General features: G+C 46.3%; 1 protein-coding gene across 1 annotated transcript in view; it reads right to left on the bottom strand.

The window, feature by feature from the left end:
• The window catches only part of CD164 (CD164 molecule), a 158,894-nt gene that overhangs the window by 78,678 nt on the left and 63,881 nt on the right, over positions 1–16,335 (bottom strand). Inside the window, exon 4 of the mRNA XM_078648404.1 lies at positions 13,390–13,452. Coding sequence (XP_078504530.1) covers positions 13,390–13,452 — 63 coding nt within the window. The remainder of the gene's footprint in view (positions 1–13,389; positions 13,453–16,335) is intronic.

The raw sequence follows: 16,335 nt of genomic DNA, 5'->3' as shown, positions 1-16,335 counted from the left end.
TTGGGGAAGGGAGAAGGGTCTGCCACTGACCCAATCGCAGTTTGTTAGCCACCACTGCAGGTCCTTTGCAGTTCCCTCCAAGATCCGGACCATGTTCGAAGAGATTCCCCTAATGCTGTGCCCACTGGAACTTTAGGTCCACTGCCGAGCCTGCATACGCCATCTGGCATGATTTACCAACAGGATGCAGAAGTCATGAGTTCCAGCAGCCTCAGTCATTCTCACGAAAGGTTGACAAAACAGAATCATAACCTGAATATCCTGGACTCGCTGCTTGGGATGATAAGCCCGAAACTGCACTGTCCAGAAAAGCTCAGATCAAAGGTGTGGTGTATTTACTATATCGATCCCCCTATTTCTGACCCTTGTCTGGTTAATAATTAACTAGCAGCCATTCAACTGCACAGAAACCCGTTATCTGATTAGCCACACAACGGCACAGAAGCCCGTTATCTGATTAGGTCATAGCGCATGCCATCTCATTAGGCAAGCACTATTCCTCCAGCCCCCTAATAGGCATTCGGTGTTCTCAAAACAAATCAAACCTACCACGACCTGGGAAATCCCCACAGCCATTGTTTTGATTTAGCCGAGAACTTCAGTAAAGAATGTGCGAACGATCAGTTCGTATGACATCCTTATTGACGTATTTATGTCCATCCTTACGTCAATCCCGGCACCTTTCAGGTATAAATAATACCGACATTGCCTTAAGCAAACACACGAGGTGGTGACAAGATTGGAGCAGCAAGACTTGCCGAGGAGCCCAGCTGACAGCGAAGCCCACAGACGCTGCCCCTCCTTTCTGACGCGCTGAGAGAGAGAGACGCTGCCTTTTCTCCTGCCGAGAAATCCAGCTCCGGCGCTTCCAAGCAGCCCTCGCAGGCAGCTGGAATATCAAGACCTGAGATAGAGATACCAGCCCTCCAGCCTTCTAAACTCCCAGGTACTGAACTGAATCATCCTTTGTAGAGAATTCTTGAAGCAGACCCTTGGCAAAGCAAACTTAACTTAAACTGCTACTTATCTACTCCCGCCACGTATTAGGCTTAGGTCAGGTACATTGGGGTAGGCGTAGTTAGAAGCACCAGTTGAGTACGATTAGTCAATGTATATATGTATGTATCTATTTTATCCATTTTAAGTATCATATGGCTAAGAAACCATATCAATGCTTATACAGTATTATTTTATAATTCTGTTATTACTGTATGCACTTTACTTAACTCTAAGTATTACAATAATAGCGATTCATTTCTCTTGTATGAGAAAAGAGACTGATCAATAAATAACATCTTTTTATTGAACACGCCCGTCTCTTCCTTTTCTCTACAATCTGGTGAAACTAAGAATGCACTGAACTGACTGAGTAAAATAAGTTGTCTTTTGTTTTCACACGACTCTAGAGATACACTCTTGATTAGGGGAGAGCAAAGTTGTCATGTTCTATGGTTGTCAGAAACTAAATCCCTTCTTGTCTATCCAGGGAAGTTAAACTCCTCCTTGTCTATTCGAGAAAGTTTCTAGTGAACTCTGAGCTAGCTGGCACAAACATTAAAATATCGTCAGTAGAAGACCTAGTTAACCTCTGTCCTACGTCTATACTATTGAAGATATTATTCCAATGCGCAGAGCCTATTGGGATGATAGGAACTACACTACAAAGGGAGCGTCTCAAAAGGAGTCAGGTGTGACATCGGTATGATTATACAGAACCCCAGTGAATCCAGGAGAGTTGCCATAGTCTGAAGGTGAGAGACAACAGCCTGGGGCGAAGACGCCATTAACAGAGAGTCGTCGAGGTAGGGGGAAGACTGAAATCCCTAACTTGAGCAGATGAGCTGTAACCACTGCCATCACCTTGGTGAACTCCCGAGGTGCGTTGGTAAGGCCAAAATGTAGCACAGTGAACTGAAACTGCTTATGGCCTACCTTGAACAGCAGGTAACATCTGTGGCCTGGCCAGATGGGGATGAGAAAAAACGCATCCTGCAAGTCCACCGCTACCAGCCAGTCGCCTTGGTCTAGTGCAGACACGACCCAAGCCAACGTGACCATCTTGAACTTCACCTTGTTGAGGAAGAGATGGACAGTCCGAAGATCTAAAATAGGCAGTAACCCTTGGTTATTCTTAGGAATCAGAAATTATTGGAAATAACCACTGCCTACTTCTGAAACCGGGACCCTCTCTATAGCCCCCTTGGCCTGGAGAGCTGTAACTGTCTCATGGAGTAATTTTAAATTATGCTCCACCAGCCATTCAAGTGGCGGAACAGGAAGAGTAGAAGAGAGCACAGGCAGAGATTCGCCCTCTTTAATGGTCTGCAAAAGCCACTTGTCCGATGTTATGGACCTCCAGTGGAGGAGATGATGGATTCTCCCTCCAACTGGAGTAGCTTGGCCTTGCAGAGTCAGACTAGGAGTGCTTGGAGGCTGTGGCTGCCGAGGGCTGGTTAACCAATGACTTCTGGCTTCCGTCCAAAGTTGGAATGAACCGCACCCACATCCTTTCACAGCTTGGGTAGTTTGTGCAGGACGGTGAATGGGATATGGTTGGCACGGCTAGAAACCCCTTCCATTGTCATGAAAGGGGAAAAAGCTAGACTGGCCACGTGGTGTTATTGAAAGGACCAAGGACCTGGCAGTTGCACGAAAGTGCTTAAGGCGCTCAAAGGCAGAGTCTACCTTTTCTCCAAAAAGATGAGATCCATCAAAAGGCATGTCCAAATTAGCCTGAATATCGCTCGAGAAGCCAGACGTTCTCAACTAGGAATGGCGCTGTAAGGCCACTGTCGATGAAACCACCCTGCCCAGCAAGTCAGTTGTGTCAAGTTCACACATAATGGTGAGTTGTGCGGCATCTCTCCTGTCCTTCACTGCCTGGGAGAGTATGGTTCGGGCCTCCTTCGGACCTGTGGCAGCACTTGCACAACCATCTCCGAAAGAGAGTGGAAGTAACGGTCCAACAGATATGTGGTATACACCGACAATACTGCCAGATGGGCGGAAGAAAACATATTTTTCCCCAAGTGTTTCCAATAACTTGGAATCCCTATTAGAGGCGCGGGTGGGAATGCACCTTGTGAAGTAGAAGCCTGCACTACCAACCTCTCAGGGTTGGGCTTGCTGGCTGAGGAACTTTGGTTCGTCCAAAGCCAGGCAATGGTGACGTGCAATTGTCCTATTAACAGGTGCCCTTGTGCTAGGCTTGGACCACGTGCCTAGTAGGAAACGCCTCATTAAAGGTCAATAAGGGTTCTGATGTGAAAGCTCCAGGCTGATGCACTTTGGTCAGGAGATTAGTCCCGACCTGCACAGAGGGAAACACCAGTACTAGGACCTCAGCTGCCCTCCTTATCACCATGGCATAAGAAGCTCCCTCCTCCGTAGCCCCAGTTGGAGGAGAAAGCATGCCAGTATCCTGGAATGTGTCCAGTCCACTAGCATCCTGAAGTTCCTCAAACCAGCCCATCTGTGCCACAGACGCAACCTGGTGTTATAAAGGGTCTCTCCCGTGGACTCTTCCGTGCCTGAAAAATCTTAATGACCAGGCAAAAACGTAGACCCTCTGGGTTTTACCAGCACCGGAATCGACATCGATCAACACCGATCCAACTCAGTCATCAAGGATAAGGATGGGGCTGGCGTTGACCGCACCAAAGGCAGTAACTTTGTGTCCGACGCGGGGAAGATCGCGTTGGCACTACCAGGGTTTTCCCGCAATCGGACCCCTGAGGCTTCACCAACGCCCGGTCGGAGCGGATGGTGTCAAATTCTGTGTCTCTAAAATTACCTTTGAATCAGATACCAGAGCCATACCATCCCAGTGGTGGGTTGCGGACTCATGGACTAAAATAAAAAGACTTGCAGGACTGACCGGGTAAAGTGCTCGCCCCTGCGCACTTGACCATCAAGCCAATAATCTTCTGCGAACGTGTGCAATGATGCCCAAGTCGCTGCTAGACAGAGGTCTTGGACTGGGACACCCCGATCCAAGGCCGTAGTCGCAGCCTTACCCCTGGTGGAGTGGGCTCCTAATCCCTCAGGGGGCTGCTTCTTCGCCAAGGCATAACAGATTTTAATGCAGCAAACAACCCAGCGAGAGATGGTTCTTTTCTGCACTGCCTTTCCCTTCTTTGCTCCCACATTCCCCACAAAGAGTTGATCATCCACCCAGAACTCTTTTGTGGGGTCAAGGTAGAACGACAAGCTCTTTTTTGGGACAGTCGGTGGAGATGCTCCTCTCCCTTAGAAAGACGAGGAGGAGCAAAGAAGGTGGGCAAAGTAATGGGCTGGCCCTGATGAAATGGGGTCACCACCTTTGGCAAAAATGATGCCCTGGTGTGAAGCACCACTTTGTCCGAACAAGCCCCACATTTTTGTCCAAAAGGAACATAAGATAAGGAGGCAAGCTGGATTACGCCTGCAACTCACTCACCCTCCGGGCCGACTTAGTGGAGGGCCGCCTGGCCGCCAAAATACCATTAAAGACTTCGGGAGAAAGGTCAAAAGCCATCAACTGCTGCCGCTCTAATCTCCACGCATGGAGGTGTAGAGTTGACAGGTTCAAGTGGAGATCCCTACCCTGCTGCTGCGCCAGAAGATCCTCCCGAAGTGGCATCTTGATCGAAGGATCAACACTCATGCTCAGAAGCTCTGGATACCAGACTCTTCTTGCCCAGTCCAGCACCACAAGGATGACTTGGGCCCGGTTTCTCCTGATCTTCTTCAGAACCCTGGGCAGGAGTGGTATGGGCGGAAAGGTGTACAACAGGCCTGAGCTCCACTCGCGACGAAACACGTAGCTGAGCAATAGCCACCTTGGAAACTCCAGCATGCAACACTGCTGACACTGCGCGTTCTCTTCGGAGGCGAACAAATCTAACCAAGGTTCTCCCCACTGCTTGCGCCACCTCCGACTGGAGACGCCTTTGTTATCCGCTAGGAATCGACAACTGAGATAGTCTGCCCTGGCGTTCAGAGAACCTTCCAGGTCTTGAACCACCAGGGTTATGCCCTGCGGTTCCAGTCATGTCCAGAGACGCAAGGTCTTTCAACAAATGGTTCATGACCCCACCCCGCGTTGCTGGTTGTAGTACCACATGGCAGTGGTGTTGTCCGTGAACACCAGCACCAACTTCCCCTTGACAAGGGAAGAAATGCTTTCAATGCCAAGCGAATTGCTTGAAGCTACAACAAGTTTATGTGGAACCCAGTCTCTGTCGGAGACTCTTGACCCCTGATCTCCATCTCTCCCAAGTGGCCGCCCCACCCCAGAAGTGACGCATCCGTCAAGTTTGTGAAATCTGGTTGGGGAAGGGAGAGAGGTCTGCCTTTGACCCAATCTTGGTTCATTAACCGCCATTGCAGATCCTTTGCAGTTCCTCCCGAGATCTGAACCACATCGGTGAGATTTCCCTGATGCTGTGCACATTGGAACTTCCAAATCCCACTGCAGAGCCCACATACGCCATCTTGCGTGTCTTACCAACAAGATGCAGGAGGCCATGAGGCCCAACAGCCTCAGAGTCAACCTCACCAAAATCCAGGATAGAGGCTGAAATATCGGTATCATAACCCGAATATCCTAGACTCGCTGATCCGGAGTATAAGCCCGAAACTGGTCTGTGTCCAGAACAGCTCCAATGAAAGGGAGCGTATAAGGAGGAGTCAGGTGTGACTTTGGCACGTTGATAAGAGAACCAAAGCAACTGCAGGAGGTCCGCCGTAGTCTGAAGGTGGGAGACAACTGCCTGGGGCGAGGACGCCTTCAACAGCCAGTCTTCGAGGTAGGGTATGACTGAAACCCCTAACCTGCGCAGATGAGCTGCAACTACCGACATCACCTTGGTGAACACAGAGGGGCACTGGTAAGGTCGCAGGGGGGCACGGTAAACTGAAAGTGCTTGTGGCCTACCTTGAACCGTAGGTAACGCCTGTGGCCCGGCAGGATAGTAATGTGAAAATATGCATTCTGCAGGTCAAACCCCGCCATCTAGTCTCCTTGGTCTAAGGCAAACAAGATCTGAGCCGTTGTGAGCATCTTGAATTTCTACTTTTTGAGGAAGAGATTGACAGTGCCAAGATCCAAAATGGGTCAAATCCCCTTGTTCTTCTTTGGAATCAGAAAGTAGCAGGAATAACAGCCACTTCCTACTTCTGAAACTGGAACCCTTTCTATAGCTCCTTTGGCCAAAAGAGCTGAACTTGCTCTTTTTTTAAGTGAACCTCCACCAGCCGTTTTTGACTCGGAAGAATAGTAGCAGGAAAAGAAAAGAAAGGAAGAGAATAGCCCTGCTGGACGATCTGCAAGACCCACGTGTCTGATGTTGTTATAGATCTCCAGCGGGAGGAGATTGTGACAAATTGCAAAATCAGCCTAGGAGTGATTGGAGGCTGCAGCTGCCAAGAGGAGTGTTGTGGACGACTTCTGGCCTCCATTCAGAGGATGGAATGTACCACATCCACGTACGGCTTTGGCAGTCTGTGCGGGACGGTGGCTAGGATAAGGCTGACGTGGCTGGAAGCCCCTTCCGTTGGCGCGAAAGGAAGACTGGCCACGAGGAGTGGAGGAGAGGTCCAAGGATCTGGCCGTAGCTAGAGAGTCCTTGAACCTGCCCAGGGCCGAGTCTGCCTTTTCCCCAAAAAGATAGGTTCCGTCAAAGGGCATGTCCATCAAATTGGCCTGGACATCCCCCGAGAAGCCAGTTGTGCGAAGTCAGGCGTGGCGCCTCAAGGCCACTGTCGTTGAAATAGATATGCCCAGCGAATCGGTTGTATCCAAACCACACCGTATGGTGAATTTTGCCACATCTCTCCAGTCCTTGACAGCTTGGGAGAGCACAGCCAGCGCCTCCTCTGGGACTTGTGGCAGCACCCGTGCAACTGTCTCCGAAAGAGAATGAGAGAAACGGCCCAATAAGCATGCGGTATTCACCGGCCACAATGAAAAAAACATCTTCCCAAATGAGTTCAGACTCTTGGATTTCCTATCCGGAGGGGCAGAAGGGAATGCGCCCTGGGAAGTGTAGGCCTGCCTCACCAAACTTTCAGGGGTGGGGTGTTGGCTGAGGAACTTTGGGTCGCCCGGTGCTGAGCGATGGCGGCGTGCAGTCGTCCTATTCACAGGAGCCCCTGTGCTAGGCGTGGACCAAGTTCCTAGAAGGACGTCCGTAAGTGCCTCATTAAAGGGCAAAAGGGGTCCAGAGGTGGATGCCCCAGGTTGAAGCACTTCCGTCAGGAGATTAGACCTGACCTGCACTGAGGGAAGTTCCAGTCAAAGGACCTCGGCTGCCCTCTTAACCACCATAGCATAGGACGGTTCCTCCGTAGCCACTGTAGGTGGAGAGAGCATGCCAAAGTCCGGGGAAGTATCCAGACCCCTGGCTTCGCCAAGTTCCCCATACCAGTCCATAGTCTCCTCAGAGACATCGTGGTTCTCTAATGGGTCTCCAGACTCCTCCCATTCTTCTCCTAAACATAACACGTCCACAAAGTGCTCAGGTGACAACATAGAACCCCTGGAATCAGCCGTTCTGGCTCCGTGTCATCAGGCATGAGGATGGGGCTTGCGCCACAGACAGCCGCCAGCGACGTCGCGGGCACACCTTCGGGTTCGACACCGGGGAAGGTCATGTTGGCACGACAAGTGTCAAACCGTATCAGAGAACGGATCCATGAGGCCCCACCAGCACCGTGGCAGAAGCAGACGGAGTTGAACTCGATGGGGCCCCATCCAACCCCACAGGGCCAGAGGGCTCACCAACGGGGTCGTTCCGCTCAAATATGCGCATTGCCTTCGTAAAAATCCTTCATTTGAGCGGGAGTTGCTCCGGCTCCCGGAAATGGAGAGAGGCGCATAGTCTGCTCTGGCTCCCCAGAACCATGCCTAGAGCGTCGGTGCTCCTTACCTCTTTCGACGACGGACGCCAGTGGATGTGAAGTCTAAGTCCGCTTGGACTTCTTCTTCTTCTTGTGTCTCTTCCCAGAGTGTCCAGATGACCTCGATTGGGAGAAGTGGACTTAGGGCTCCATGAGCGATACCACTACCTCCTTTTCCTCGAATGGGTTTGTGACCTCCTCGGAGTCTCGCTGGACAGTGTCGACTGCCGGGCTGCAAGTAACTTTATCGCCCGCTCCCTCAAGGTCTTCGGAGCCATCGTCCGGCAGTCTGAACACGACTTTGAATCGTGGTCACGTTCAAGACACCAAAGACATACGCGGTGGGGATCGGTAACAGACATCATGCGGGAACAAGTCCCACACAGTTTAAAACCTACCTTCCTACCAGACATCACTCGCACACGAAGTCGTTAAAAGTATAGACAAAAGTAAAAAAAAAAGCCTGCCAAAAAGCGGCAGAGGGGTAGCTCTTCCCAGACCAGCGCTTAACTGGCACAGAAAGAAAAGAACGGATGTCTGCGCGCCTGTGTGCGCCTATGAAGGCACCGCAATGTCATAACCAATGCCATCGACATCACGCCCAGCCGAATGGAGCCACCAGACATTGCGCGCAAGGGGTATTGCTCAGCAAAAGTTTCCGGATCCAGCCGAACGCCTGGGAAATTCAAAGGTAAGGAATCTGCAGCGAGAAGTCTCGATCAGATAACCTCACACAGTTATAGTCATTATGAAATAACTAAAATAGCAAGCAGCAGTTAGACCACTGATATCCTATGGAGAATGTTGGTAACCTATGTTAACTCTCTGGTATCCAGTCTCTCGTTATATACTGCATTCACAAAGGAGATTCAAGAGGCAGAGGTGCCATACAGAATGCTACAGTGGATCAAGACGGTTCAGATAGGTTTTCCCTCTACTAGTTTCACAGAGGCCCAGACCGCAATGGCAGGCAATTTGATGTATTTGAGCCCAGAGGGCTGGGAATACTCAAAAACCTACTCCGTAACAAAGCCATTCAAAAACACACCACTGAAGTCGAACATTAGCTCCTCACAAGGACAAGGTGACATGTTTAATGTAGTACAACGTTCATGAAAAGAAGGGATGAGGAATACTTGTCCCATTCAGTTCCCCAAGGACAATATTCTAGTAATCAAGTAGAAAAGGACACTTGTATCTACAAACCCATTGGTTCACTTTGACAACCCTCATAGAAGCCAGAAGTTTTTACGATGCGGTATATTTGTTTGTCCGCCCCTCTTCTAGCGACATGGCATAGTCATTGGGTAGTCAAATGTAAGGTATGCCTGCCTCACCCGAGGCACCTCTGGAGAGTGTAGAAGTATCCAGAGATCAAAAACAGAGAGGTACAATGGCCAACCAGCGAGGGTATAGTTAAAAAACAGTATAAGCACCAAAAACAAATTTAATAAAGAAGGTGAATACTGTAAACTAAAAACCAATGGATATATTCGATAATCGTGTGACCAGATTATCATATACGTTGTTTTTTAAAAGTCGACATGTTTCAGCTCCTAGAGGCCCAGAAGGGTCGGTGGAGCTTTCGTCAGGACGTACACACAAAATTGTACTTACACTACTTGTGCAGTATTCAAATGCTTAATAGGCAATCATGGGAATATTATCCTGAATGCAAGGTGAAAATCACTCCCTCAGGATGCTAAGAGCCGCCGTTTTGTGGTCACCGCGACATGTTCCAGGGGCAGAGCCAGCACAAGCACGGCGCGCAACACATGTCGCGGTGACCACAAAACGGCGGCTCTTAGCATCCTGAGGGAGTGATTTTCGCCTTGCATTCAGGATAATATTCCCATGATTGCCTATTAAGTATTTGAATACTGCACAAGTAGTGTAAGTACAATTTTGTGTGTACGTCCTGACGAAAGCTCCACCGACCCTTCTGGGCCTCTAGGAGCTGAAACATGTCGACTTTTAAAAAACAACGTATATGATAATCTGGTCACACGATTATCGAATATATCCATTGGTTTTTAGTTTACAGTATTCACCTTCTTTATTAAATTTGTTTTTGGTGCTTATACTGTTTTTTAACTATACCCTCGCTGGTTGGCCATTGTACCTCTCTGTTTTTGATCTCTGGATACTTCTACACTCTCCAGAGGTGCCTCGGGTGAGGCAGGCATACCTTACATTTGACTACCCAATGACTATGCCATGTCGCTAGAAGAGGGGCGGACAAACAAATATACCGCATCGTAAAAACTTCTGGCTTCTATGAGGGTTGTCAAAGTGAACCAATGGGTTTGTAGATACAAGTGTCCTTTTCTACTTGATTACTAGAATAATGTAGTACAACTCCAGTGACTCAAGGAAGCTATCAAGAATCCAGTCTATAGGTCATGTGTCATAGTACCAGAGGACATAGGACAATGTGGCAGCTATACTGTGGATGTTTGATTGGTCATAAATAACTCTAGAGTCATTGTTGCTCTGTATAAGAGTACTGTCAGAGTGACAAGAACAGTGTTTTCTCTTCCTGCCAGGCTAGGTCCAATTCACAGACTGTCTGCTGTTGTCGGTGGATGTAGACTGTGTTCTGTGGCCTGTAGCATCTGCAGGCCAGCTTAGTCATCTCTAATGGTAGTCTGTCTGGGGCTCAGTGTGCACCAGCTTCACTTTGTGCTGCAGGCAGGGCGTATGGAAAAATCAATGATCTACTTTATCTAGCAACAGGATGTTTCTGAAACCTATTTGTCCTGTAACAAAAATCCTCTTGTTCCTTTCAATGCTGTGCAGTAAGGGGACAATTTGCACATTGTTCTTATTATGCCAGAGCTCTATAATCCCCACTCTAATTGCGGTGGGAGTTCTTCTCAGGTTTTGGATTGTAGCTAGGATCGGATTTTGCCTACTTCCACAAGTGTACATACAGGGGTTGGAAGCAGGTAGGTAACAGAAGTTCTGGGTTGGGATACCTTGTGAGACTGTGCACCCCTGCAAACTAACATGTTAAAGGGTACTCACCAATTCCTCTCTAATTCTTTCCCACACTGCAAAAGGTTATGCATTTACTCCTAATAAGGGCAGGAATAACATTTTCATGGTTTGGAAAGAAGGGGGTGTAGGGAAAGAGGATTGCAATTGCTCAGCAGATATTCACCACTACAAATACGTATTTGCTCATTTCAAAATGGAATTAGCAAACATTTATTACAAGTATGGTTTCTATGCCTGGGTCTGTTAACTTGTGAATTCATAAATCTGCACCAAACCAAGAAGATGCACCTGCGGTCGCACTGTGGCTTTTGCTTTTTGTTTTTAAACACTGGGTCTTTGATTTGTTTACATGCTTCCTATACTGATTTTACATAGATTCACCATTACTCATGTTCTCTCTCTTAACATGTATCAAACATTCTCTACTTAATTATGCTGCAGACAAACTGTGTAAGTTGCACAACAGTTTAGCAAAATGTGTCTGAGTTGCACATTTTGTGTACATTTTTTTTACAACCACAGACAAGCATTGTGGGAGTACCTTAAATAGCTTCTGTTATTTCATTTTGCAAACAATGTGTACACCGTTTTATACTTGAACCACTGTCCGCAATGTAAGCAGAGTTCCCACCTCTCTGCATTTTCTTGGAGCACACTTACTAATAGTAAAGGCGTTGGTATTAATAAATACTATGTAAACATTTGAAAACCTTTATGGGGGGAATTGAAATCATGCCTTTAGTGGCAGGGAAGACTGTATATTGGTAGCGAAAGGACTTCTGCCACAGGGCTTGGACACTACTTGACTAGTGAACAAAATAAAAATGAAAACTTTTCCTAGACTCCATACAATATGTCCTGGGAAACAGGTGATAAGAATTCAATAACCCTGTAAAGGGACTTTTCCCCAAAAGGTATCCTGCATTTAGCTGTAAATTTGAAACAAAACCATGATAGCGAGTTTGACTTAATCCACTTATTCTAGACACTAAAGGGAAAAACTTGCATATTAGCCTGGTAGTGGCTGGTACAGCAGTCAAACAGTTTAGATAAAGGGAAGGAGTTGATTTGAACCAGTTCTTAAGCAATGTGCAACTTCAAGCATAACAGATCTAACAACTGTCCACTTGCTCTTTGCTTTTACTTATTACAGAACCGTATTAACAGTTTGCCACTCTTTGTCCCGTTTTCATTAAGCATCATCCTCTGACAACAGTTCTTTTTTTCCCACACTGAGAGGCAGGTCTCATATCTTTGCAGCAGATATGAAAATACTCACAAGTGGCTGGTGGGGGCAGATGCCAATGTACTAGATCTACCATATCTACACTCTCCTGCTCTCACACCGGAACTGACAGGACTTAGTCCAAAAACTTTCTTCCTCCCATATATAATGCACCAGCTGTAGTTGGTAGGTCACTGCCTCCAGTCCACACTCTGAAAAACTGACAGAGGCAGAGTACAGCTTCGAGGCTGGTAACCTCACCAACTAGCAAGGAGAACTCCAACCCAAGTATGAATAATAATGGCTTCGGGGTGTGTCAGGCATACTATGTAGTGAACAACAGAAGTGCCAATGGTGACAGTGGTGATAGCTATGGATAGGACTGTTTGGGTTGAAAAGTTGTTGGTGGGCATTATCTTCTAGGTGCTACTAGTCATGATGAACACTGGTGCATTCTGCAGTTACAACTACAGGAAGGAAAACCCTGGAACAAAGCATCTGTGGGTGAGAGCCACTGTGTTTCATGCGTCAGCTCAATGTGTCAAGTCATACTGAAAAACTGAGGCAGGTGGATGTAGTGCCACCTGCCACTGGTGTTGAGTGGCTGCAGAACTAGTACTGATGAAAGATGTACAGATAAACTGTGGTCTCCAATAAACACCATCACCTGTGTGCCATTTCGTCATTAAGCAGAACACATAGCTATGTTTAGAGGAAGATCACGAAAATGGTAGTTCAAGTTATCAAAAAACACCAACTGATCAGTAATAGGAGTAACCAAATCATGTCAATACAATCAAAAGTATTCAATACAATTACACGAGCCAAAAAACATCTTCCTCAAAAATAAAAAAAATTCCCAAAAAAACACCATAACCAGAAAACATGTAGGACTGGCAAGAAGGATGTAGTGGGCATATGTAAAAAGTAAACAAACAGATAAAATGCAAAAATCACCACTAATGTCTAAACTTTCAACTAGGGAATAAAGTGTACTACGGGTCACTGTACTTCTATCAAGCATTTGCCAAGTTTATGAGTAGGGCCCAGATAACATGTAGGTTTTCTTTATGAGAGAAAGCCTTTTGTTTTCTACTCACCCCATTTTCCGTTGTACAGCGAGAACAGGCTTAGACACCCACACACCTACTATAGTTGAAAACATCATAACACATTTTGGATAGTGTGTTAAAACTGCCTGACGACAATCAAATTACAAGTGAACAAAAATCCATTTTTTCCATTTGATAACATTATCATTGAAGGAAATGTTTTCTCATTACCAGTTGTAGGAGTGGTTGGAACCGAAACGCTTGTGGATTCAGAAGGGGCAGCAGATGAATTTACTGCAAAAAATAAAATAACTTTCAGTGGACACGAATGGAAAAAAATAAACTTCATCAGATGCAAATGCATCACAAACTGTCAGTCGGGCTGGTGCTACCCATATGAATTACTAGGCAACTATAATCGGCATTCCCAGTAGGTGAGCACCAAACTTCTAGAAACATTAATAAGGTCCATATCCATAGGAAGAGGGCACCAAAATCCTTGCTCTCACCCAATGTACAACATAGTTAGTATCCTACTCCCTTCAATTTGCAAAATGATGGAAAGAATAAAGCGCCTCTATGTACTTAATGTTATTTTAAGCAAAATTAGGAAACAATATTTTTATGGTAATTTCAGTACTATCAGTCTTTGCTCGCTCCCTTTCACAGCTGGTGGGAACTGCAGATACAGCAGACAAATCCCAAAACGCCTTTCTAAAAAATAGTGCCCCCCTCTTATATACCGATCAATGACTACAACACATTTCAACACACAAATTTGTAGCCCAGCGTTTGCAAAGAATGAGAGCAAATCCTGGTTACCACATGGATATTATTTTCATAGTGAGGTCACTCCTAGTTTAAGAAAACCTGATGGTGCACTGATTTTCTTAAATCTTTTAGCTGCATTTCAAACACTGACCATCAGCTTCAATTTCATCCACTACCCATGTTAACATTCAGGATAAGGCTCTCAAGTGGACGACTCCTCACTGAAAAGCAAAGTCTGTGCAACTGATGTTCTCCTCAGAACCTAGCAGCACTATGATGGTTCCACAGGTTTAGGCAATCTCCCCTTTTCTTTTCAATTTATATCTGGAACCTCTAGTAATATTCAGGTTCATTTAACATTTTACTTGTATGTTGATAATACCCAGATCCTCAATCTTAAAGTTAAGGACCAAGCATCATTATTATCTCCAGGCCAAGAAGCTGTGTAAGCCTGGGCGACAATTTCAGTTTAAATGTAATCCATCTAGAATGAAGTTTTGCTTGAGCCCAATCAACCTGACGTTTGTTGCCTCATTCGCTTGGTTTGAGTCCACAGTTGGCCTACTCAGTCAGAAACCGACAATTATCGATTTGTACTGGTTCCTATATTGCTTCTAGAATAAATTCAGTTCGTATTGCTTGACAATTTTGCGAATAGTATTTTGATTTCTCTCCATTGCACAGAGAATCATAAGTAAAAATGCATATATGCAGATAGATTAACAATTCTGTAAACATAGGTCTTCTCAAAATGAATATTGCCATATGAACAAGTTACTTACCTTCGGTAACAATTTTTCTGGTGGATACAGTATCTGCCTGTGGATTCCTCACCTTATGAATTACCCCATGTGCAGCATTTCACAAAGTTTTCTCCATAGTTCTCCAGCATCGAAGTCACAATGGAACGGATCCACACGCAACTCCTTGTGACGTCATCCGAGCCATAAGAAAACCTCGTCGGCGTGCTGACGTCAGTTCCACCCATTTTTTCCGAGCCTTCGAGCCGAACTGGTTAACCAACAACATTTCCACAAATATACACAGTATACAAAAACCAAGAAAAACTTCTAAAATATAGACATTTCCTAGAGACAAGTATCACATCATTTCAAATAAACCATAATAAAATATATGAGACATGTCAATTGTTTCAGTATAAACAGGCAGGCAACGGGGAGGCGGGTGACTCAGTGAGGAATCCACAGGCAGATACTGTATTTACCAGAAAAAGCGTTACCGAGGGCAGGTAACTAGTTGTTCTGATGGATACATCTGCCTGTGGATTCCTTACCTTATGAATTGAATCCCCAAGCAGCCCCGCTCTTGGAGGAGGATGCCTGCCTATACCAAAAAATCTTGCAGCACAGGATGTGCAAAGTGGCCGTCCCTCCTCACCTCAGAGTCCAAGCAATAGTGCTTTTCAAAAGTGTGCAGGGAGGCTCCAGTTGCCGCCTTGCAGATATCTACAACGGGCTAAAGTCGAAGAAGAAGACTTTGCTCTGGGTGAATGAGCTTCCGGAGGCTCCTTCTTGGCTGAAGCATATCAGTTCTTGATGCAGAGGATGATCAACCTGGACAGTGTTCTCTTGTGGACAGCTGTGCCCTTCATTTTGCTCACGTACCCAATGAAGAGTTGGTCGTCCAATCTGAAGTCTTTAGTCCTGTCCAGGTAGAATCAGGTGGTGTAGTCTAGGTGTAATGTAGGTGGTGTAGTCTATCCTCCTCCTTAGAAGAGAGAGGATAGAAAGTGGGTAGAATGATCAATTGCCTTAGGTAGAAAGGAGTGACCACCTTAGGCAGGAAAGAAGCTCTGTTTCTAAGAACCATCTTATCCGCATGAAATGAGGTTAATGAAGGCTTGGAGCGAAGAGCCTGCAGCTCACTTACCCTCCTAGCGGAAGTGTTTGAGATTAGAAATATGGTCAAACTGTAAGAATCTCAAGGGACAACTATGCAAGGGTTCAAAGGGAGACAACATATGAAAAGTACGAACTAAATTCAGACCCCACTGAGGCACGATAAAAAGAGTGGGAGGAAACCTATTGGTGAGACCCTTAATGAATCTCATGACTATGGGAGATTTAAATAAAGAGGGTTTGTTTGGCAAACAGAGAAAAGCCGACAAGGCAGACAAGTAGCCTTTAACAGTAGCTACTGCACAACCCTGTTGTGCCAGGGAAAGAGAGAAACTCTGAATATCAGGCAACCGGACGCAAAATGGATCAACTGATCTCTCTCCACACCACTTTACAAACATCACCCACTTACCAGAATAGACAGATTTGGTGGAGTCTTCTGGACGATTAAATAACATCCACCACATTCGATGGGGAGAGAGAGTTCAGGTTGGCCAGTTCAATCTCCAGGTATGAAAGTGCAAGCTCTGGAGGTGGTGGTGTAGAA

The sequence above is a fragment of the Lissotriton helveticus genome, chromosome 6 (assembly GCF_964261635.1).
Source record: "Lissotriton helveticus chromosome 6, aLisHel1.1, whole genome shotgun sequence".
NCBI classification, from domain to species: Eukaryota; Metazoa; Chordata; class Amphibia; order Caudata; family Salamandridae; genus Lissotriton; species Lissotriton helveticus.
The sequence above is the reverse complement of the archived record's forward strand: the minus strand, read 5'-3'. Positions and strand labels throughout refer to the sequence as shown.